Source organism: Mustelus asterias, chromosome 11, assembly GCF_964213995.1.
Source record: "Mustelus asterias chromosome 11, sMusAst1.hap1.1, whole genome shotgun sequence".
Lineage (NCBI taxonomy): Eukaryota > Metazoa > Chordata > Chondrichthyes > Carcharhiniformes > Triakidae > Mustelus > Mustelus asterias.
The window spans coordinates 88,124,273-88,147,807 of record NC_135811.1 but is presented as its reverse complement, the minus strand read 5'-3'; the positions used below and the strand labels follow the sequence as shown (position 1 = coordinate 88,147,807).

At 44.9% G+C, this 23,535-nt stretch overlaps 1 protein-coding gene across 1 annotated transcript in view; it reads left to right on the top strand.

Annotated features, from left to right (window-relative positions):
- samd14 (sterile alpha motif domain containing 14) overlaps window positions 1–23,535 on the top strand; it is a 185,060-nt gene that overhangs the window by 92,840 nt on the left and 68,685 nt on the right. Inside the window, exons 3-4 of the mRNA XM_078223904.1 lie at window positions 1,698–2,034; window positions 8,291–8,384. Coding sequence (XP_078080030.1) covers window positions 1,698–2,034; window positions 8,291–8,384 — 431 coding nt within the window. The remainder of the gene's footprint in view (window positions 1–1,697; window positions 2,035–8,290; window positions 8,385–23,535) is intronic.

The window sequence follows — 23,535 nt, the reverse complement described above, 5'->3', positions numbered from 1 at the left end:
CTTGCAACTCGGCCAATGTTGTCTACCTGATACGCTACAGGAAAGGATGTCCCGAGGTATGGTACATTGGGGAAACCATGCAGACGCTACGACAACGGATGAATGAACACCGCTCGACAATCACCAGGCAAGACTGTTCTCTTCCTGTGGGGGAGCACTTCAGCAGTCACGGGCATTCAGCCTTGGATCTTCAGGTAAGCGTTCTCCAAGGCGGCCTTCACAACACACGACAACGCAGAGTCGCTGAGCAGAAACTGATAGCCAAGTTCCGCACACATGAGGACGGCCTAAACCGGGATGTTGGATTTATGTCACATTATCAGTAACCCCCACAGCTTGCCTCCTGGACTTGCAGAATTTCACTAGCTGTTCTGTCTGGAGACAATACACATCTCTTTAACCTGTGTTTAATGTTCCTTCCACCCACATTGTCTGTACATTTAAGACCTGGCTGGCTGTAGGATTCGCATTCTAATCAGTATTCTGCAACTTGATTTTGTCTGTTTGCACTGTTTGAGAGCAGATTTCCACTCCATCTGACGAAGGAGCAGTGCTCCGAAAGCTTATGGTATTTGCTACCAAATAAACCTGTTGGACTTTAACCTGGTGTTGTGAGACTTCTTACTGTATAGAATGAGTTGCCAGAGGTGGTGGTCGAGGCAGATACAATTACAACATTCAAAAGACATTTGGACAGGTACATGGATAGGAAAGGTTGAGAGAGATATCGGCCAAATGCAGGCAAACAGGAACAATTCAATTCAGGAAACCTGGTCAGCATGGGCAAGGTGGGCCGAAGGGCCTGTTTTCATGCTGTATATGACTATGACTCTATCTACATCTAGCAAATCCCAGGTTCCATTCTAAGTGATGCCGAATTAGCTGATCTTTGTTGGTCAGTAAGTAGCAGGGGTATTTTAACATCTTCTGACTGGGTGTTAAGTGAGCTCTGCTGGAAAGTGGTGTGTAGGAATATAATATGAGGACAGCACTAGACTAGGCAATGATACCTACCATGATGGTTAAACAGCCTCCCACCAGTCACTACTTAGGTTCACAAGTGAAGAATGGGCTTTTGGGTGAGATGGTGACATGTGCACAGGGAATAATAATCCAACGGGATTCTAAATCTTCAGTCAAGGGTCAAGCAAGACAATAAAAATGTAGAGATAATGAGATAGTGCAGGCAATGGCCTAGTGGTATTATCACTAAACTATTAATCCAGAAACTCCGTGAATGTTCTGGGGACCCGGGTTCGAATCCCGCCACGGCAGATGGTGGAATTTGAATTCAGTAAAGAAAATCTGGAATTAAGAATCTACTGATGACCATGAAACAATTGTCGGAAAAACCCATCTGGTTCACTAATGCCCTTTAGGGAAGGAAATCTGACGTACTTAACTGGGGTCTACATGCGACTCCAGAGCATTGTGGTTGATTCTCAGCTACCCTCTGAAATGGCCTAGCAAGCGACGCAAGTTGTATCAATCCAAAAGCAACTGGGGATGGGCGAAAAATGCTGGCCAGCCGGCAACAGCCATGTCCCACGAATGGATAAAAAAAATACATGTAGACGGAATGGCATCCAAGCACTGGGTTTTAAACGCCAAATAGCATTTAGTTTTTTTTTAACGAGTTATCCAGAATTATTTCACTTTGCTTACCCTCCTATATTGTTTTGCTTTTCACATTTTAGGCTGCAGATAGTTATGGAAGCCCACTTCACGGTATGAGATCTCCTTTACATTCCTCACTGCGGGGCTCTTCCCCATCTTCAGAATCTGCTATCTCCTCAGCATCTCCCTCACATCGAGCCGCCTCCTTCTCCTTCGACGTCAACATCGTGAGGAGAACGTTTGAAGAAGGGGAACAAGCATCAATGGCAATGACACGTTACCAGACTCTGACTGATGCTTCCTCCCAGGAAGCGCTGGGCTTGACTCCGACCAGCTCTCCCTCCAAATCCTGCCACAGCTCCGACACCTCTCCGGTTTATATGAGGAGAGAGAGAAGAACGGAAAAACACAGTGAAGGTGCCGTTAGTTTTTTTTTTGTCATTTGTATTACCGAGATACTTTTGTTTTTACATTTGGACCGAACTTGGTGCAACACATTATACAAAACAAAGGGCAGAATTCTCCCAAAAAATGACCAAGACGGGGCCAATCACCGGCCCTGTTCGTCGCTGGCAGGAATCCCGGTGGCTCGCTGCATTGGGCTAAATTGAGATTCCTGCCAGGTGGCAAACCCATCGCCATTCACCCAGTACACCTCACCCAGAGCAGTTAACAACCCGATAATTATGCAAAACCCTTGTTTAAATGTAATTAGTGGGCTTGAAGCCTGATTCAAAACCCTCCAGCAATGCACCCCACCCTCCTTGCCAACAGGTACTGCACCAGGCAGGCTTTGGTGATGGCCCTGAGAACCATGGACATAGCGTGCTTGACCTCAAGGGGGTCAAAGAGCTAATTGCAATGTCCCTCTGCCATTCCAGGCTGGAGAAGGAGGGCCGCCCAAGGGATCTGGGGGTTAGGGGTGCTTATGCTGGGGGCAAGGGGTTGACCTCAGGGTCATCTCCCCTGGAATGAGGGTCTCATGGCTGGACTGCCTCTCCTAGCCCTGGGGAACCTAAAGATCACTCCTGACAGAGTGATTTCAGGCATCTCTCTGATCAAACTCTTCATTCTTGTCTGTATACTGTGAAAACCTTAAAGTGGCCTGCTCAATTTAATCTTGCCCCCCTGGACAACTGGACGGCTTCCAAATCACAGCAGTACTTCATTCTGCAGGAGGAATTTCCCTTTCTCTCTCTAAGAAGCTGCAGGTGTCAGAAGGCCCCTTAGAAATTTTCTGCCTCACAGGATAAGTAACTTTCACTGGAGGCCGGGGGGGGGGGGGGTAGGATTTCATTCCCAACAGCTGCTCATAGGCCCTATTCCTTTAATACTGCGTTTTTTCAAGTCTCTGAGCCTTCCTGGAAAGCTGAAACCTATTGCCAACCTTTGAAGTCCATTGAAATCCATTCCCAAACTTAGAGGTCCTTTGAAATCAAAAACAAACCTTTGTTTTCATTCAATTTCATGATCCAGTACCTTTAACTAGCCTTTGATTGACAGCTTAATGGTTTTTACACAGCGTGTCCCAACTTTGTTTATTTTCCTGTCATGGAAGAAAGCCTCTGAAGTAACCCCCCCCCCCCGACTCCATTGTTCCTAATTGCAGTGTTTATAAACATCCTCTTTCTGCTTTTGGGATTTGCATCACCCCCAACCAATGACAGTGGGCGTGAACCAGATTTAAATCGCTATTTAAATATCCCATTTCAGGTTTTAGTTGTATTCACCCAGTTTCCGGGATTCATCCACCTACCAGTGCAACGGAAAGCCGGCAGGAATCACTACTGGTCTCCACAAAAGGAAAAGTGGTTCTCGCAGCATTTCTGGCCATCACGATTTGTGCCTGCATGGGTGAGGCCAGCGAATCACCCCCAAAGTTAATGGTTTAAATTATACAAGTGGTACCAGCGTGCAGGACTATGGACAAGAGTGGAAGCACATCTATATCCTCGAGGCACGGTGGCACAGTGGTTAGCACTGCTGCCTCACAGCACAGGGACCTGGGTTCGATTCCCAGCTTGGGTCACTGTCTATGCGGAGTCTGCACATTCTCCCCGTGTCTGCGTGGGTTTCCTCCGGATGCTCCGGTTTCCTCCCACAGTCGGAAAGACTTGTTGGTTAGATGTATTGGCCATGCTAAATTCTCCCTCAGTGTACCCAAAAAGGCGCCGGAGTGTGGCGACTAGGGGACTTTCACAGTAACTTCATTAGTGTTAATGTAATCCTACTTGTGACACTAATAAATAAACTTTAAGCTCGAGTTCTCTCCCTTAGCAACATTGCTGTGAATGCCTGGCAGTGGCTGTAGCAGGTCAAGAAAGTTGTCCTGATCTGTTCTTGCATGTATCCTAGCAATTACTTAAGAGTGGCCTTGTGGAAAGATGCAAAGTTCAAACACTGACACAAAGCCCTTAGAATTACATATGTAAATGTTGGCAAGCGCAGGGGGGCAATTTTAACCTAACCTATCCATTTGCTGGAAAACTGACAGGATCAATGGTGGTTTTGTACCAGGTCCAATTTTACTGAGGTCAATGAAAGGTGAAACTGGATGGAGTGTTAATCTAACCTTCCACCCAAGCCTGGGGACTCCCCAACAGTAGAGTCACAATGAAACAATCCTCATTATTGCAATAAGATCATTCATTTTCACTTTAGTAATAAAGATTTGACATACTCGACAGGGGCAATGATTTTTGTTTACTGGCTGCTTACATTATACTCAGTTTCTAATGAAGTTCATTCAAATTGTGCCCTTGTTATAAGCATATGTGAAGACCGCTGACTGCCCATTAAATATGGTGCTTTCCTTTGGCATGCCAGAACTTCCTCCTGCCCACCACCTGCTATTGGTCAGCGCCCCCACCCGCTGGGCACTCACTGGCTGTAGACAGAGAGATCCTCAAAGGTATCTTGCCACCCACTTGGCCCAATTTAAATCCTGCCATTGGGGTTTCCTCTCATTTGGAAAATCCTGCCCTGTGGCACGGTAGCACAGTGGTTAGCACTGCTGCTTCACAGCTCCAGGGTCCCGGGTTCGATTCCCAGCTTGGGTCACTGTCTGTGTGGAGTTTGCACATTCTCCTCGTGTCTGCGTGGGTTTCCTCCGGGTGCTCCGGTTTCCTCCCACAGTCCAAAGATGTGCAGGTTAGGTTGATTGGCCAGGTTAAAAATTGCCCCTTAGTGTCGTGGGATGCGTAGGTTAGAGGGATTAGTGGGTAAATATGTGGGGGTAGGGCCTGGGTGGGATTGTGGTCGGTGCAGACTCGATGGGCCAAATGGCCTCCTTCTGCACTGTAGGGTTTCTATGTTTCTATGTTTCTATGTGTGTGTCTGTCTGCCCCTCGCATTTGGAATTGGAAAACCAAGTATTCATTCTATTTCAATGACAATGGAAAACTTTTTAAAAATGGAGAAAATAAATTAGTTTTAGTTTATTTATTAGTGTCACAAGTCGGCTTACATTAACACTGCAGTGAAGTTACTATGAAAATCCCCTAATCGCCGCACTCCGGCGCCTGTTCGGGTACACTGAGGGAGAATTTAGCATAGCCAATGCACCTAACCAGCATGTCTTTCGGAGGAAACCCACGCAGACATGGGATGAACGTGCAGACTCCAGCAGACAATGACCCAAGCCAGGAATTGAACCCAGGACCCTGGTGCTGTGAGGCAGCAGTGCTAACCACTGTGCTACCGTGCTGCCTCGGGGGGCAAGGGGAGAGAGTTTCTAGTGTCACAAGAGTAATTTGCAGTGATTTGTCAGCTGTGCAATTGTGGAGTTTATCTGCCTTGGATGTAATCAAAAGCGACTGGGAAAAATAATAAATGAAAAGTAAATGTTACCTTCACAAGCAATTATGTGAGATGTTATTTGCATTAAGCTAATAGAAATCAGAGCTCCCCTATGGCACAGCTCAAAAGGCCACTGCCCGAGCATTGAGCCATGTGGATGAGGAATGCTCAGCTGCTAGCTTCAGCTTGTGTGAGGTAGCTGATCTCAGCTGTGATAGTAACAGGGCACCACAGCTATCAGGCAGGAAGAGAGCTAAACAGCCAGGATTCCGGCTCCTTGACGCTATCCCGTGAAGCCTGTTGGAAAGTACATGTCAGTAGACGCTGGGTCAAGACAGAAGCTGTGGCGGCTGTAATCTCCCTAAGGTTAAATAGTGAGCTGCATTCCCTTTCCCACGTTATATCAATTACTTGGATGAGAGGAACGGATGTACGGTCGCTAAATTTGCCAATGACACCAAGATAGGTAGGAAAGTAAGTTGTCAAGGGGAGGCCATGAGTCCGAAGGGATACAGACAGGTTAAATGAGTGGGCAAAAAATTGGCAGATGGATTATAATGTGGAAAAATGTGAACTTGTCCACTTAGGCAGGAAAAGAAAAGGGTGGCGCAGTGGTTGGCACTGCTGCCTCACAGTGCCAGGGATCCGGGTTCAATTCCAGCCTTGGGTCACTGTCTGTGCGGAGTCTGCATGTTCTCCCCGTGTCTGTGTGGGTTTCCTCCGGGTGCTCCGGTTTCCTCCCACAGTCCAAAGATGTGCAGGTTAGGTGAATTTGCCATGCTAAATTGCCTCTTAGTGTCCCGAGATATGTAGATTAGGGCGATTAATGGGGTAAATACATGGGGTTGCAGGGATAGGGCCTTGGTGAGATGCTCTGGCTGAGTGTAGGTGCAGACTAGATGGGCCGAATGGCTTCGTTCTGCAATGTGGGGATCCTATGTCGGGATTCTAAGAATACAAACACAGTATACTATTTAAATGCAGAGAGTTTGCCATGAGGCAGAGCGCCTCTGTAAAACACACCTGGAAGGGTTGGGGGGAGGGGGCACGAGGAGCACATTATACATCTATTTATATCATGGGACATTACAAAAAGTGCAATCTGGACCACATCAGTGACAAAGATTACAAAAGTACACACTATAAACTTTTATTGCTCTGGGACATTAGTTATAGCGCCCAGAAACAATCTCTCGTCACCATATTACTGCTGCACAATTTCACCAGCTTCTAGTTTGAACAACCATCAAAGTTGGCATCCACCTACTCTACCTAAGCAATTTCAAATTAAAGAGTAGATACAAGAGCATGGCATGTCTTCCTTTGGCCATGAACATGTCTCAGTTGACCAGCCACATGGTGTTACAGTGGTTAGCACTGCTGCCTCGCAGTGCCATGGACCCGGGTTCTATCCCGGTTTGGGACACTGTCCGTGTGGAGTCCACACGTTCTCCCCGTGTCTGCGTGGGTTTCCTCCGGGTGCTTCAGTTTCCTCCCACAGTCCGAAAGACGTGCTGGTTAGATGCATTGGCCGTGCTAAATTCTCCCTCAGTGTACCCGAACAGGTGCCAGAGTGTGGCGACTGGGAGATTTTCACAATGACTTCATTGCAGTGTCAGTGTAAGCCTACTTCTGATAACAAACTAAACTTGACTCATCCCTGGGTAGTTCAGACCTGCGGCCACAGTTGAATGTTCATACGGATGTGCATGTAGCCTCAATCCTCACCCATGTAAAGTCAAGTTTTTGTTTACCTTCCAGCACTTTCTGGATTGATTGATGGGTCTGTTTGATAAAACTGAACCGTACCTCAGCTCAGAAGATGAAATAATAATCATTTCCCTGTGTTCTATGAGTAAAAGCTTTGAAATTTCAGTCAGTCAATTGAAGAGTTACAGTAAAACAGCACCATTCAAATTGCTTCTGAATTCAGCATTCCGGTCCCGAGAGTGAAAAACAACTGATTAATTTAGCAATCGCACACCATTGTTAAATTAAAAACATCGCAGTATATCATTGATGATTGAGAATATAAAACGCCAGAAACAGGGAACTGTACAGACCAGCTAAGGCGCAGCATATTTTTATATATTTGGGGGTGGGATTTTTCACCCCGTTTTCGGTGGGTCGGGAAGCTGAAGGGGCAGGGAATCCAATGGGAGTCCCCAAACGGCTTTCATGCCAAGATTGTCCCTGCCCACCATGCAATGGGGTTCTTGTTGGGAACACCATTGGCATTCACTTAAATACATTTGGAGGAATTCCACAATATATGATTCCCACTCCATGTTAGGATTCTCCCCCACGGGAAGTGCCAAGGGCCAGTATCCATTGGGAGGCAGTTCCCCGAGTAGGGGGCCTTGTGTTCCTGAGGGGGTTTCCCTGGGGGAGAGGGTTCCCATTTCTGTGGGGGGGAGGGAGGACATTTCCCCGCGGTGTTCCTGCTTTCATTTTACTTTTTATTTCTGCTTTCGTCCACTCTTCCCACCTAGAAAAACCATTGTAAAATTTATCCGATTGTCTCATCTAATTAACTCTGGAATGTATGGGATTCACTGAAAGCGAAGCAATAAAGCAATCATGCACTGTTATTTTCCTTGTTAGGTATTAATAGTTCTGGAAGCAAATCACTGCCTGAATTCTCCCACTGTGCCTGTGGCTGGGATTCTCCGGTCCCGCTGCAGTGAATGGAGTTTTGACTGAGCGCCAAATCCTCTGTTCCCACTGGCAGCTGTAGCGGGGCAAACAAGATTGGAGAATCCTGGCCAATAAAACCATTGGCAGTAGTGGGAAAGGGCTTGGTAAGTGACTGACTCTGGACGTAGTTATAGTATCCTAATGTTTGATCATTTTGCATGCATTTGTGTAATTGTAGGTTCAGAGGAGAGCAAAGAAACAAGTCCAGCAGAGCCAGCAAGTCCTACTATAGGCCTTGATAAAAAGGCAAGGCGGAAACTCTTGGACCTTGGGTAGGTATTATTATTTAAATGAAATAAATAATCAAACTTTGTCCTTTTGATGTAACACTCCAGAACATAGCAGGAACCCATGGGCTTGGCCATTGGCAGAATTGGAAGATGTGCCGATTGTGTAAATTTCAGTATTTTTAATTCTGCAATTTGCAATTTCAAGCATATACGTAAGATCATAACTATTAAGTCTGAGATTACTGGAGTGGTGGTGGGGTAGCTCCAAAAAAGTCACACAGAAAGCAAGCCACAGGAACAATAGGGTTTGTTGATGAACCGTACTCCTCACTCCAGCCCTCCACTGGCCATTTCCCGGGCAAGTCACCTGACCCATCCTCAAATGGGCTACGCCCCACATACATAAACAACAACAGACATCAAAGGGCAATGTTCATCTTATTAAATCATCTAACAGTCATTTCTGATTATATAATGCATGAGCATATTTTTAACAAACCTCATTGGATTGAAGAGAAGGTGGTTTCTAATTTGGGATAAATGGAACATGAGGATGGAGCTGCAAAATGACAATGAAGGCCAAGTTCCTCTCTAGCAGCATGTAACAGGCAATAGTGAGCTACCAACCCAGGTCGTGAAAGGTCTGATCGTGCTTCAAGTTTCAATGGAGAAAAGCATCATATTGAACGTAATATCAGCTGCTAATTAGTTATCTGAGACAAAGTTATGCCCCAGTGAAGATTTAGTTTCAAATTTAAATTGTTCATTGCGGCTATAGTCCATCATCGTGATCAGTCCATAGCACAGCATGTTAGAATCTTCCATTCTTTATCCATCAGACCTGCCACTCATCTTGGTTTAAAACATTGCTTTTCCATGACATATTTCACACTTGAAAAGCTGGTGTTTTGAGGTAATTTTAATTGCAATGGGAATGAAAATCAGGGGAGATGTACAACAGGAGACTGAATCAGTATCACTCATTTTATAAATCAGATGGTTTCCAATCGATATCACCATCATGCATCATAAATGTCTGTACTCATATTTCTCCAGTGTCAACACTTCTCTATCCCTCCGATCTACCTAAATTATTAGGGCGTTGAAACAGACACAGAGTCAACTGCTGTGAAGTATTTAGCCATTAAGTACAAAATTATGTTGCAATTGTTTTGCTAGAAATCAAAATCATTTTATTAATCAATGGATATTGATAATCACTTTTGCATGAAAAAGCTGGAACTTTTCCTGTTCGGCTCTCCGCGTTTAAACCTCCCCAGTGTTGATTTCAATAGAATCATAAAATCCTACAGTGCAGTAGGAGGCCATTCAGCCCATCATGTCTGCACCAACCACAATCCCACCCAGACTCTATCCGCATAACCCCATGTATTTACCCTAGCTAGTCCCCGCTGACACTAAGGGGCAATTTAGCATGACCAACCCACCTAATCCACACATCTTTGGACTGATGGAGGAAACCGGAGCATCCGGAGGAAACCGGAGCATCCGGAGGAAACCCACACAGACACGGGGAGAATGTGCAAACTCCACACAGTGACCCAAGCCGGGAATTGAACCCTGGCGCTCTGAGGCAGCTGTGCAAACCACTGTGCCACCCGTCTGGAACCATGCTTTCAGTTTTCTTCCCCATACCGCCTTTCCTGGCTTGATGCCTTTTTTTTTTTATTCATTTGTGAGACATGAGCGTTGCTGGCTGGCCAGTATTTATTGCCCATCCCTTGTTGCCTGAGGACAGTTGAGAGTCAACCACATTGCTGTGGCTCTGGAGGCCAGACCAGGAAAGGATGGCAGATTTCCTTCCCAAAAGGACATTAGTGAACCAGATGGGTTTTTCTGACAATCGACACTGGTTTCATGGTCATCAGTAGATTCTTAATTCGAGATTATTTTTCATTGAATTCGAATTCCACCATCTACCAGGTCCCCAGAATATTAACTGAGTTTCTGGATTAATAGACTAGCAATAATACCACTTGGCCATCACTCCCCCCTTATGCTTTTGTCAATTTGTGAAAAGCCTTTAGAAATGTCTTTACATTAAATATACACAAAAGCAATTTATTGGCCTGATGGAAGAAGAATTGCTGTCCAGTTGACTAAGGTGTGACTTTGACGTGATCCTTGGAGAGATTGGATAGGTTATTTTCCTTGCAACAAAAGGCTGAGGGGTGACTTGATACAAAATTATGAAAGGAAGAGATAGCGTAGACAGGATAAAATTGGTGGCAAATTCTAGACCGGGGATATAGATTTAAGATAAGTGGCAGTCGGTGTAGAGGGAACATGAGAAAGAACTTTTTTTTTTACACAAAGGGTAGTGGGTGTCTGGAATTCACTGCCCAAGGTGGTGGTGGAGGCAGAGACTCAAAACTCTTTTTAAACAGTACCGGATCTGCACCTTAAGTGCTGTAAACTACAGAGCTATGGACCGGATGCAAGGAAGTGGGATTAGAAATGGTACCTGGGTGTCCTTGGGCTGCCATGGACAAGACGGGCCAAATAGCCGCCTCCTGTGTTGTAATTTTTCTATGGTTCTAAGTGTTTGAGCTGTCTTGATCAGACGAAATGTTACTTTATGCTAGGTTTCTTTCTCCATCCCTATTTAGTGAATACAAATTCCACTGGCAAATTGTTGACAGGCAACAAACAACTGGAGGAATTCTGTAGCCCAGTCAAAAGCACAAGGATAGAAATTAGTCCTTACTTCAATTTTCTTGCATGGAAAATGGATGCAAAAGGGTCCAAACTTGAGACACACCCTGCGCCAGATCTTGGGCACTGCCATTTTTCTAAAAGCGGTCTTGCAAGAATCCTGGGTGGTCACAAGTACCTGACATTAGGCTCCTTACGTATGTATATGAGTGGCCTAATGTCTGTTTTAGGCCCCCTCAAGTTGGATTTGATTAGTAGCTGAGCTAGACTCAGAAGCCCTACAATGCAGAAGGAGGCCATTCAGCCCATCGAGCCTGCACCAACAACAATCCCCACCCAGACCCTTTCCCTGCAACCCCATTTATTTACCCTGTTAATCACCCTAACACAAAGGGACAGTTTACCATGATCAATCCACCTAACCTACACATCACTGTCTTTAAGATAGAGATAGATAGGTTCTTGATTAATAAGGGGATCAGGGGTAATGGGGAAACGGCAGGAGAATGGAGATAAGAAAAATATCAGCCATGATTGAATGGCAGAGCAGACCTGATGGGCCAAGTGGCCTAATTCTGCTCCTATGTCTTATGGTTTTATGGTCTTTTCACAGTAGCACAGTGGTTAGCACTGCTGCCTCAGAGCTCCAGGGACCTGTGTTCGATTCCTGTCTTGGGTCACTGTGTGTGTGGAGTTTGCACATTCTCCGTGTCTGCATGGGTTTCCTCCGGGTGCACCGGTTTCCTCCCACAGTCCCAACGATGTGCGGGTTAGGTGCATTTGCCATGCTAAATTGCCCCTTAGTGTCCCAGGATGCGTAGGTTAGAGGGATTAATGAGGTAAATATGTTGAGTTATGGGGATAGGGCCTAGATGGGATTGTTGTCGATGCAGACTCACTGGGCTGAATGGCCTCCTGCACTGTAGGGATTCTATGATCTTTGGACTGTGGGAGGAAACTCAGGCAGACATGGGGAGAATGTGCAAACTCCATACAGACAGTCACCCAAGGTCAGAATTAAACCCGGGTCCCTGGCGCTGAGAGGCAGCGGTGCTAACCACTGTGCCACCCCAATCTTTCTTTGCCTTGGCGCAAAGGCCTAACTGAGCAATTGCTGTGAAAAGGTAAGCTTTGGGCAAGTTTGAAAAGATGTTCCAGTGGAGTCTGGAAGAGCAGGCATGCTCTCCCAACACCACAGTATTCCGATTACAACTCCATCTCCCCCTCTCCACATTGTCACACCATCTCCCTCTATAAAAACCTGTAGGCCACTGCTGGCGAACTATGACAGGCACCTACCTGCAGCTCATGGAGAAAATGTTGATTAGCCTGAGGGCCAACTCTGGGCCAACATCCAGCCTAGGCACGGTGGCACAGTGGTTAACATTGCTGCCCCACAGGGACCCGGGTCCAATTCCAGCCTCAGGTCAGTGTCTTTGTGGAGTTTGCACGTTCTCCCCGTGTCTCCTCCGGTTTCTCCCACAGACCAAAGATGTGTGGGTTAGGTTGATTGGCTATGCCAAATTAACCCTGTCAGGGGGATTAGCAGGATAAATATGAGGGGAATAGGGCTTGGGTGGGATTGTGGTCGGTGCAGACTCAATGGGCCGAATGGCCTCTTTCTGCACTGAGGGATTCAATGATTCTCTCAGTTGAGGCGCCACCCCACCTGCTCCACGGCATTGCAGAGGTGGGGTGGAGCAGGGTTTGAAATGTGTATACTTCAATGCCAGGAGTATTCGCAATAAAGTGGGTGAACTTGCAGCGTGGATCAGTACCTGGGACTTCGATGTTGTGGCTATTTCAGAGACATGGATAGAGCAGGGGCAGGAATGGATGCTGCAGGTCCCGGGGTTCAAATGTTTTAGTCGAAGTAGGGAAGGAGGTAGAAGAGGGGGAGGGGTAGCATTATTGGTCAGAGATTGTATCACAGTGTCAGAGAGGAGGTTTGATGAGGACTTATCTGTTGAGGTAGTATGGGCGGAGATTAGAAATAGGAGAGGAGAGGTCACCCTGTTGGGAGTCTTTTATAGACCTCCTAAAAGTTCTAGAGAGGTTGAGGAAAGGATTGCGGAGTCAATCCTGCTTAGGAGTGAAAGTAATAGGGCAATTGTTATGGGGGATTTTAACTTGACTAATATTGACTGGAATTGTTATAGCTCTAGCTCGTTAGAGGGGTCAGTTTTTGTTCAAAGCGTGCAGGAAGGTTTTTTGACTCAGTATGTAGACAGGCCAACTAGAGGTGAGGCTATATTGGATCTGGTGCTGGGAAATGAGCCAGACCAGGTGCTAGACTTGGAAGTTGGTGTGCATTTTGGTGATAGTGACCACAATTCGGTTACGTTCACCTTAGTGATGGAAAGGGATAGGCATGAACCTCGGGCCAGTGGTTTTAGCTGGGGGAAGGGTAATTATGAGGCTATTAGGAGAGAATTAGGAAACATAGGTTGGACTAGGAGATTACAGGGACTGGGAACGTCCGACATGTGGAGTTTTTTCAAGGAGCAGCTACTGCGAGTCTGTGATAGGTATGTCCCTGTCAGGCAAGGAGGAATTGGTAGGGCTAGGGAACCGTGGTGCACCAAAAAAGTTTCTTTGTTGGTTAAAAAGAAAAAGGAGGCTTATGTTCGGATGAGACGTGAGCACTCGGGTAGTGCACTAGAAAGCTTTAGATTGGCTAAGAGGGAGTTGAAGAGCGAGCTTAGAAGGGCTAAAAGGGGACATGAGAAGACTTTGGCGGATAGGGTTAAAGAGAATCCTAAGGCGTTCTATAGGTATGTCAAGAACAGAAGGTTGGTTAGGGCAAGTTTAGGGCCAGTTATAGATGGCAGAGGGAAGTTATGTGTGGAACCGGAGGAGATTGGTGAAGCATTGAACCAATATTTCTCTTCGGTGTTCACGCAAGGGGACATGAATATAGCTGAGGAGGACACTGGGTTGCAAGGGAGTAGAATAGACAGTATTACAGTTGATAAGGAGGATGTGCAGGATATTCTGGAGGGTCTGAAAATAGATAAATCCCCTGGTCCGGATGGGATTTATCCAAGGATTCTCTGGGAGGCAAGAGAAATGATTGCAGAGCCTCTGGCTCTGATCTTCAGGTCGTCGTTGGCCTCTGGTATAGTACCAGAAGATTGGAGGTTAGCGAATGTTGTCCCATTGTTTAAGAAGGGGAACAGAGACTTCCCCGGGAATTATAGACCGGTGAGTCTCACTTCTGTTGTCGGCAAGATGTTGGAAAAAATTATAAGGGATAGGATTTATAGTTATTTGGAGAGTAATGAATTGATAGGTGATAGTCAGCATGGTTTTGTGGCAGGTAGGTCGTGCCTTACTAACCTTATTGAGTTTTTTGAGAAAGTGACCAAGGAGGTGGATGGGGGCAAGGCAGTGGACGTGGTATATATGGATTTTAGTAAGGCGTTTGATAAGGTTCACCATGGTAGGCTTCTGCAGAAAATGCAGATGTATGGGATTGGGGGTGATCTAGGAAATTGGATCAGGAATTGGCTAGCGGATAGGAAACAGAGGGTGGTGGTTGATAGTAAATATTCATCATGGAGTGCGGTTACAAGTGGTGTACCTCAGGGATCTGTTTTGGGGCCACTGCTGTTTGTAATATTTATTAATGATCTGGATGAGGGTATAGTTGGGTGGATTAGCAAATTTGCTGATGACACCAAAGTCGGTGGTGTGGTAGACAGTGAGGAAGGGTGTCGTAGTTTGCAGGAAGACTTAGACAGGTTGCAAAGTTGGGCCGAGAGGTGGCGGATGGAGTTTAATGTGGAGAAGTGTGAGGTAATTCACTTTGGTAGGAATAACAGATGTGTTGAGTATAGGGCTAACGGGAGGACTTTGAATAGTGTGGAGGAGCAGAGGGATCTAGGTGTATGTGTGCATAGATCCCTGAAAGTTGGGAATCAAGTAGATAAGGTTGTTAAGAAGGCATATGGTGTCTTGGCGTTTATTGGTAGGGGGATTGAATTTAGGAGTCGTAGCGTTATGTTGCAACTGTACACAACTCTGGTGCGGCCGCACTTGGAGTACTGTGTGCAGTTCTGGTCCCCACATTACAGGAAGGATGTGGAGGCTTTGGAGAGGGTGCAGAGGAGGTTTACCAGGATGTTGCCTGGTATGGAGGGGAGATCCTATGAGGAGAGGCTGAGGGATTTGGGATTGTTTTCGCTGGAAAGGCGGCGGCTAAGAGGGGATCTTATTGAAACATATAAGATGATTAGAGGTTTAGATAGGGTGGATAGTGATAGCCTTTTTCCTCTGATGGAGAAATCCAGCACGAGGGGGCATGGCTTTAAATTGAGGGGGGGTAGTTATAGAACCGATGTCAGGGGTAGGTTCTTTACCCAGAGGGTGGTGAGGGATTGGAATGCCCTGCCAGCATCAGTAGTAAATGCGCCTAGTTTGGGGGCGTTTAAGAGATCCGTAGATAGGTTCATGGACGAAAAGAAATAGGTTTAGGTTGGAGGGTCACAGTTTGTTTTTTTTTTTAACTGGTCGGTGCAACATCGTGGGCCGAAGGGCCTGTTCTGCGCTGTAATGTTCTATGTTCTATGTTCTATGTTCTAATATGGACCCAGAATTGAGCCAAAACTAATTTCCTCTCCACAATCTCTACCAATTTTGTTACACATCAAATATAGAAAGAAAAGTTTGGAAGAATTGTGGACAATATAGAAGGTTGCGTTTCACAGTTTATTGCCTTGTGTGGCAAACTGCTGCCTCCACTCTCTCTTGCATCAAATATTCATTACCTGAAGGAAACACTTCAGATCTTTGCATTACCCTGTCTGTGGGAGGCATAAAAGGTATTTTATATTGAACAATCTTTCTTTGAAGTGAGGATGCCATAAATATTGCCTGTTATTTTTATATATGTATGATATTGTGAGGAATATTGAACACGGGATATTTATGCGCCTTCCTATTACTGACAAAGCCATAAAAACAGCCAATTTACATAAAGTCAATAATGTTGGTTTATTTGCTATTTAATCACCAAAATAGTCAAATAAAAATTGTAGTGTAGCCTGTTTGTTCAGAATTTATTTTTTGTTCATTATTTTTGTCATTTATCACAGTCTGATGATCTCACAACATCTGGTGTGTACATACATGGGTCCAAGGATGCTAATGACTCATACCCATCAGATTTAAAAGCTAGCGATCAGTTTTACGCATAACATTCAGAATCACTCAAGGGATCATAGAATCCCTACAATGCAGAAGGAGGCCATTCGGCCCATCGAGCTTACACTGACAACAATCCCACCCAGGCCCTATCCCTGACACTTGAGGCTGAAACTTTCCCGTCCTGCTCACCACAGGAATCATAGCAGAGGGGACACAGACCATACAAAGGTCCGATGACCTTGGGTGGGACTTTCCAGTCTTGGAGCAAGCGCGGCTGGAAAATTCCGCCCCAAGGGGCAATTGAGCATGGCCAATCAACCTAAACTGCACATCTTTGGACCAATTATTAGCTAATTATTAAAAATTACTCATAGCGACTGAACTACGTTCTGCCATCTTGCATTTTTTTTCATAACATTAAGCATTTTCTCGGTGTTGAGATACAAGTTTCCCTCAACTAGAACCATCGAAACAAATTAATTAATCATTTACCAAACTATTGTTTGTGGGACCACATTGTCCATAAATTGCAGCTATTTTTTCCCAAATTACAACTGCAACTTCACTTTTTAAAAAGTGCATTGTTGATTGTGGAATCATAGAATTTCTACAGTATAGAAGGAGGCTCTTCAGCACATCAAGTCTGTAGTGACCACAATCCCACCCAGGCCCTATTTCCATAACCCTCATTGACCCACTAATCTCCCTGATACTAGTGTCAATTTAATATGGCCAATCAACCCAACCCATACATCTTTGGACTTGTAAAAATATCTTTCTTAATAGTCTATTCACACATGTCAGCTCTGGTCTGATTATTCTTCCTGCTCATAAATTGATATCAATAAATAGTAGCAAAACGTAAGAGCCCATTTTTATATGGTCAACTTATTAGTAAAGAAAAGTTGCCAGGTCAGGTGAAAAAGTGCGACTTTACTGCTTAACAGAGACATGTTGCCAAAGCTTTTAGTCTCGTACTCATCAGGACAAACACAAGAATGCCAAATTTTAAAAGATCACAATTTGTACTACAAAATAAAAGGGTTTGATTGGTTGGCGAGACAACCCTGATTGGCTGAGGTGCTGCCATGGAGAAAGCAACAGGGAATGGCATGGTGGCACAGTGGTTAGCATTGCTGCCTCACAGCGCCAGGGATCCGGCCTCAGGTTACAGTCTGTGTGGAGTTTTCACATTTTCCCCGTGTCTGCGTGGGTTTCTTCCGGGTGCTCCGGTTTCCTCCCACAGTCCAAAGATGGGAACGTTAGGTTGATTGGCCATCCTAAATGACCCTAGTGTCAGCAGGATTAGCAGGGTAAATATATGGGGTTGCAGGAATAGGGCCTGGGTGGGATTGTAGTCGGTACAGACTTGATGGGCCAAATGGCCTCTTTCACACTGTAGGGATTCTATGAAGAATTCTAATTGGCTCTAATAGGCTCTCCATGCTTCTGGATAATTCAAAGAAGATGCAAGTTTTGAACATATTCCTTTTGTTGCAGGGAACAGGTTCTTTCATATGAATGTATGTTGCTTTGAGCAAGCATAAATGAGCCACATTACAAGCTCAACTGATTATCCTAAACTGGTTCTTACTGTATCTGTTAACACATTCAGGATTGTTCAGTGAGTTCTGCCCAAATGTGGAATCATACCTCAGAGTAGACTCTTTGTTTGGGGTGTACAAATGTGGGCTGGTTGAGTATGGTCTGTACTCAGCCTATTATGAACCACTCAAAGGGCATACTGTTTGGTTTGATTAGCCAGATGTTGGGGCCTTTGAACTATGTACCCGAATTTAAAAAATGTCTACTGTTAAATGTGATTTTACTTTCGGGTAGCACTGGCTGAACAATCCTGAGTGTGCTAACAGCTACATTACCAACCAATCAGGCTGCTCCCATTCGCTGCCCCCGCCCCAATCCCCGGCCTCCCAGTTGCAGCCCCCTATCTTCCCTTACCAGAGGTTTGCCTGACTGTTCCTTCGAAACCGCCCCACTTACCTTGCAGTCCGGCCTCCATGCTGATGCTGTGAGGGGTTAGCTGCAGTCCTAGCCATGGCTGCCACTCTGTATCTCTGCTGGGACTGGGGAACAGTCAGCCGTCCGATTGTCTGGTTGCTCTCAGAGGCAGGCTGTCCTGCCAGATGGAGGAAGAAGCCACAATTTTAGCTATTTAGCAACCTGATAGCTGTAAAATCAAAATGCTGTCTTTCCAGCCCTGGGGGGGCAGGCCTTCCCCTGACATTTCAACTGGTGGGCAGGGACACCGCCTCTACAAATAATTCCAGCCAATCTGATGCTTTGCTTTTGAAGAACAGATCGAAATTTTATGGCAGAGTTAAGTCCAATAGCAAAAAACACATTTAGCAGAAAGTCTTTGCTGTTTTACGTACGTCACCACTTGCTTACAAAGACATCGAAACAAGGGTTGACTGTCTCAAAAGTATTGGACATTGGGACACACCCCTGAGAGTGAATGAAGATATAGGCTGGAATTTTACTGGCACGCCCGCCCCAATTCTGGAAGCGGGCGAGTCTCGAAGAACAGCGTTCTCCATTGGCCTCGGGTGGGATCGTACGAACCTCGGGCGGACGTGCCGGTAAAATTCCCCTCAGTGTAAAAAGACTGAAAATGACCAAGAAATGTCACTCATTGAAATGAAAATCATTTGCCTGCTATTTTAACAGAAGTTAACCAGATTTAAAAATAAAGACGTTAGCCGTTGAGCCAAGTGTTCATCTAATGTTGTCAACACCAAATTCTAGGCTTCGAAGAAAGTATGCTAAACAGTTAAGACAAGATTCAAGAAGTAAATATTCTTGTTTGCAGATTGACAGTATGGTTATAAAATAATAAGAACATAAGACATAGGAGCAGAATTAGACCACTCGGCCCATTGAGTCTGCTCCGCCATTCAATCATGGCTGATTTTGTTTCTCATCCCCATTCTCCTGCCTTTTCCCCATAACCCCTAATCCCCTTATCAATCAAGAAAATATCTATCTCTGTCTTAAAGACACTCAACAACCTGGCCTCCACAGCCTTCTGCGGCAGAGTTCCACAGATTCACCACTCTCTGGCTGAAGAAATTCTTCTTCATCTGTTTTAAAGGATCGTCCCTTTAGCCTGAGGTTGTGCCCTCTAGTTCTCGTTTTTCCCACTAGTGGAAACATCCTCTCCATGTCCAATCTATCCAGGCCTCGCAGTATCCTGTAAGTTTCAATAAGATCCCCTCTTCATCCTTCTAAATTCCAACGAGTACAGACTCAGAGTCCTCAATCGTTCCTCATATGACAAGCTCTTAATTCCAGGGATCATTCTTGTGAACCTCCTCTGGACCCTTTCCAAGGCCAGAACATCCTTCCTTAGATATGGGGCCCAAAACTGCTTACAATACTCCAAATGGGGTCTGACCAGAGCCTGATACAGCCTCAGAACTACATTCCTGCTCTTGTATTCTAGCCCTCTCGACGTGAATGTTAACATTGCATTCGTCTTCCTAACTGCTGACTGAACCAGCACGTTAACCTTAAGAGAATCTTGAACAAGGACTCCCAAGTTCCTTTGTGTTTCTGATTTCCTAAGCATTTTCCCATTTAGAAAATAGTCAATGCCTCCATTCCTCCTTCCAAAGTGCATAATCTCGCACTTTTCCACATTGTATTCCATCTGCCACTTCTTTGCCCATTCTCATAGCCTGTCCAAGTCCTTCTGCAGCCCCCCTGCTTCCTCAATACTACCTATCCCTCTACATATCTTTGTATCATTTGCAAACTTAGCAACAGTGCCTTCAGTTCCTTCCTCCAAATCATTAATGTATATTGTGAAAAGTTGTGGTCCCAGCACTGACCCCTGAGGCACACCACTAGTCACCTGCTGCCATCTTGAGAAAGACCCCTTTATCCCCACTCTCTGCCTTCTGCCAGTCAACCAATCCTCTATCCATGCCAGGAACTTACCCTTAACACCATGGGCACTTAACTTATTTAACAGTCTCTTATGCGGCACCTTGTCAAAGGCCTTCTGGAAATCTAAATAAATCACATCCACTGGTTCTCCTTTATCCAACTTCCTTGTTACCTCCTCAAATAACTCTAACAGATTCGTCAGACATGACCTCCCCTTGACCTCCTACTTTATCATGCACTTCCAAGTACTCTGCGATCTCAATTTAATAATGGATTCCAATTGCAGCCCAGTACTCTCAAAAGGTCATGGACATCAAAAATATTTAATTATACAAATAGAAAATTTATCAAATAGAATTTCCAAAAATGACACTTCCTGAAAGGGAGTTCATGAAAATTATCCCGGGAGTGAAAGGCTTGATGTGTGAGGAGCGTTTGAGGACTCTGGGTCTGTACTCGATGGAGTTTAGAAGGATGAGGGTCGAACACATTGAAACCTACAGAATACTGAAAGGTCTAGATAGAGTGGACGTGGGGAAGATGTTTCCATGAGTAGGAGAGACTAGGATTCGAGGGCAAAGCCTCAGAATAAAGAGATGAACCTTTAGAACCAAGATGAGGAGGAATTTCTTCAGGCAGAGGGTGGTGAATCTGTGGAATTCATTGCCACAAAAGGCTGTGGAGGCCAAATCATTGAGTGTATTTAAGACAGAGATAGATAGGTTCTTGATTGGTAAGGGGATCAAAGCTTACGGGGAAAAGGCAGGAGAAATGTATCAGCCATGATTGAATGGCGGAGCAGACTTGATGGGCCGAATGGCTTAATTCTGCTCCTATATCTATGGTCTTACGACCATTGTCCCCAGATTGTGTTCAAAAGTAAATGCCACATATGACTAACATTCCACATATTCCTGCTACAGCACAATACATTTTTTATGATTTGCATAGTAGATTATTAAAGTTAATAGTAGCATCTGATCCTAAGCATTGACATGGAAGCTTCCTCTTATGTGCTCTTAATGGATTATAGTTAACACGCAAGAATGTAAACCTGAAGTTAATTTTGTTTCAAAGCCACTACAGTTCCTAAAATCAATATAATCCAACTAAACCTTGCGTGTACTGGGCAGTCAGCAAACGTCTACATAATTAATGTGGGGCATTCAGCCACAGATGAAGAGAGGTCTCAGCTAATATAGAATCATAGAATCCTACAGTGCAGAAGGAGGCCATTCAGCCCATCGAGTCTGCACTGACAACAGTCCCACCCTGGCCCTCTCCCCATAACCCCATGCATTTACCTTAGCTAGTTCCTCTGACATTAAGGGACAATTTAGCATAGCCAATCCACATAACCCACACATTTTTGGACTGTAGGCGGAAACCGGAGCAAACCCACGTTGACACGGGGAGAATGTGCAAACTCCACACAGACAATGACCCAAGCCAGGAATTGAACCCAGGTCTCTGGCACTGTGAGGCAGCAGTGCTAACCATTGTGCCGCAATATCACTCATAGAAACTTACAAAATTCTAACAAGGTTAGACAGGGTAGATGCAGAAAGAATGTTCCCAATGGTGGGGGAGTCCAGAACCAGGGGTCATAGTTTGAGGATAAAGGGTAAACCTTTTAGAACTGAAGTGAGGGGAAATTTCTTCACCCAGAAGGTTGTGAATGTGTGGAATTCATGACCACAAAGTAGTTGAGGTCAAAACGTTGTTTGATTTCAAGAAAAAAATTAAATAAAGCTCTTGGAGTCAAGGGGACCAAGGGATATGGGGGGGGGGGGAATCAGAATATTGAATTCAATGATCAGAGTGACAAGAAAGGACAAAATCAGGAACCTACATAGCAGGGGGTCTGTGACGATTGTGGGAGCATCAAGGAAAGTAGCCGAGAAGCGATTGAAATGGTGTGGTCATCCGTTGCCAAGTGAGAGAGAGTGGAAATGTGATAAGACAAGTGACAGAGACGGGCCTACCAGGAAGATGGAGTAAAGGAAGGCCTAAAACTTCATGGACAGATGCAGTGGTGAGAGACTTCATCACAGCAGGAACGGGAGAGGAATGGGTGTCGGGCGGGAGGAGATTGAGAAGGGTGATCAATCAACATTGTGGCAAACCCAAGTAAAATGAGAGAAGCTAAAAGAAGTACCACCAGACATTAGTAGTTTGTTTTAGTTTAAAGAAATCTGAAACCATCACAGATCACGTATAATTTTGCTTGAAAATAACTTGAGCAATTTAAATTAAAATTCAACAAATAATATGATAGATCAAAATAGTTTGATTAGGTTCCCAGACAGAAAATGGCACCCTGGCCAAAAGTGAACAGGGGTACGATTTGGAAACGAATTTCAGATGGAGTGGAAAGTGCACCACAGATTCGATTTTGCTTGCTTTAACTCTACCAAGGTGAATTATACCCCCTCTGGCTTCATTCTGGAACAGCGATATTAGGAAAGTCCCTGAGGATATCTGTTATTTTGTTCGCATATTGGTCAGCCATTTTCTATTTCAACTTCTTGTAACATCATTAAAATTCATACTGGTTAAGTAGCTCATTAGCTGCTTCAGGGGTGCTGAAGGATCATTACTGCAGCATTAAAAAAATGTTGTAGAGCCAGAGCAAGTTCAGACTTACCCACAATTATAAAGTCAGTCATTAAAAATTCTTGACTTTTGACCAGAGTAAGTGAATGTTAAGAATGAATAAAACATACCGTGTAGATGTGTGAACAAGGCAGGGAAAAGCTTCAGACCATTAATGGTCAGAAATAAAGCACAGGAATACATCATAAAGGGAGTTATAGACAGTGCAGGGGGGAAAATTTAGAATCAGGTTAAGTCCAATAAGCATCATTGTGTAATAAAAGGTGATTCTCTATATCCGAGATTAGGATCCCCCCCAAGAAAACACCAGATTTAGGTCGAGACAAGTTGACTTTATAGATTTCAGCATAGACTTACAAGGTTGCCCGGGAAATAGATATTGCAAAGTGGGAAGGCTATTGAAATAGCATGGAAGATCCTTGGCTTTAGTAATAGAGGTTCAGAATATAAAAGTAAGGAAGCTGCGCGAATGTTTTATTTACCATTGGTTAGCCTCAACTGGAGTATTGTGTTCAGTTCTCAGCACCAGACTTTAAGAAAGTTGCCTTAAGGAGAGTGGATAAGGGATTTACTAGCTTTTTGTATGGAGAGATTGGAGAGGTGGCAGGTGTTCTCTTTACAGCAGCGACAACTACAGGTATAATGGAGTTATTCAAAATCATGAACTGTTTCAAAAGAGCAATTAGGGAGGAACTTTTCAAGAAATTCTTTCATGGGATGTGGGCATCGCTGGCAAGGCCAGCATTTGTTGCCCATCCCTAATTGCCCTTGAATTGAGTGGCATGCCTGTCCATTTCAGAATGTAGTTCAGCGTCAACCATATTGCCGTGAGTCTGGAGTCACA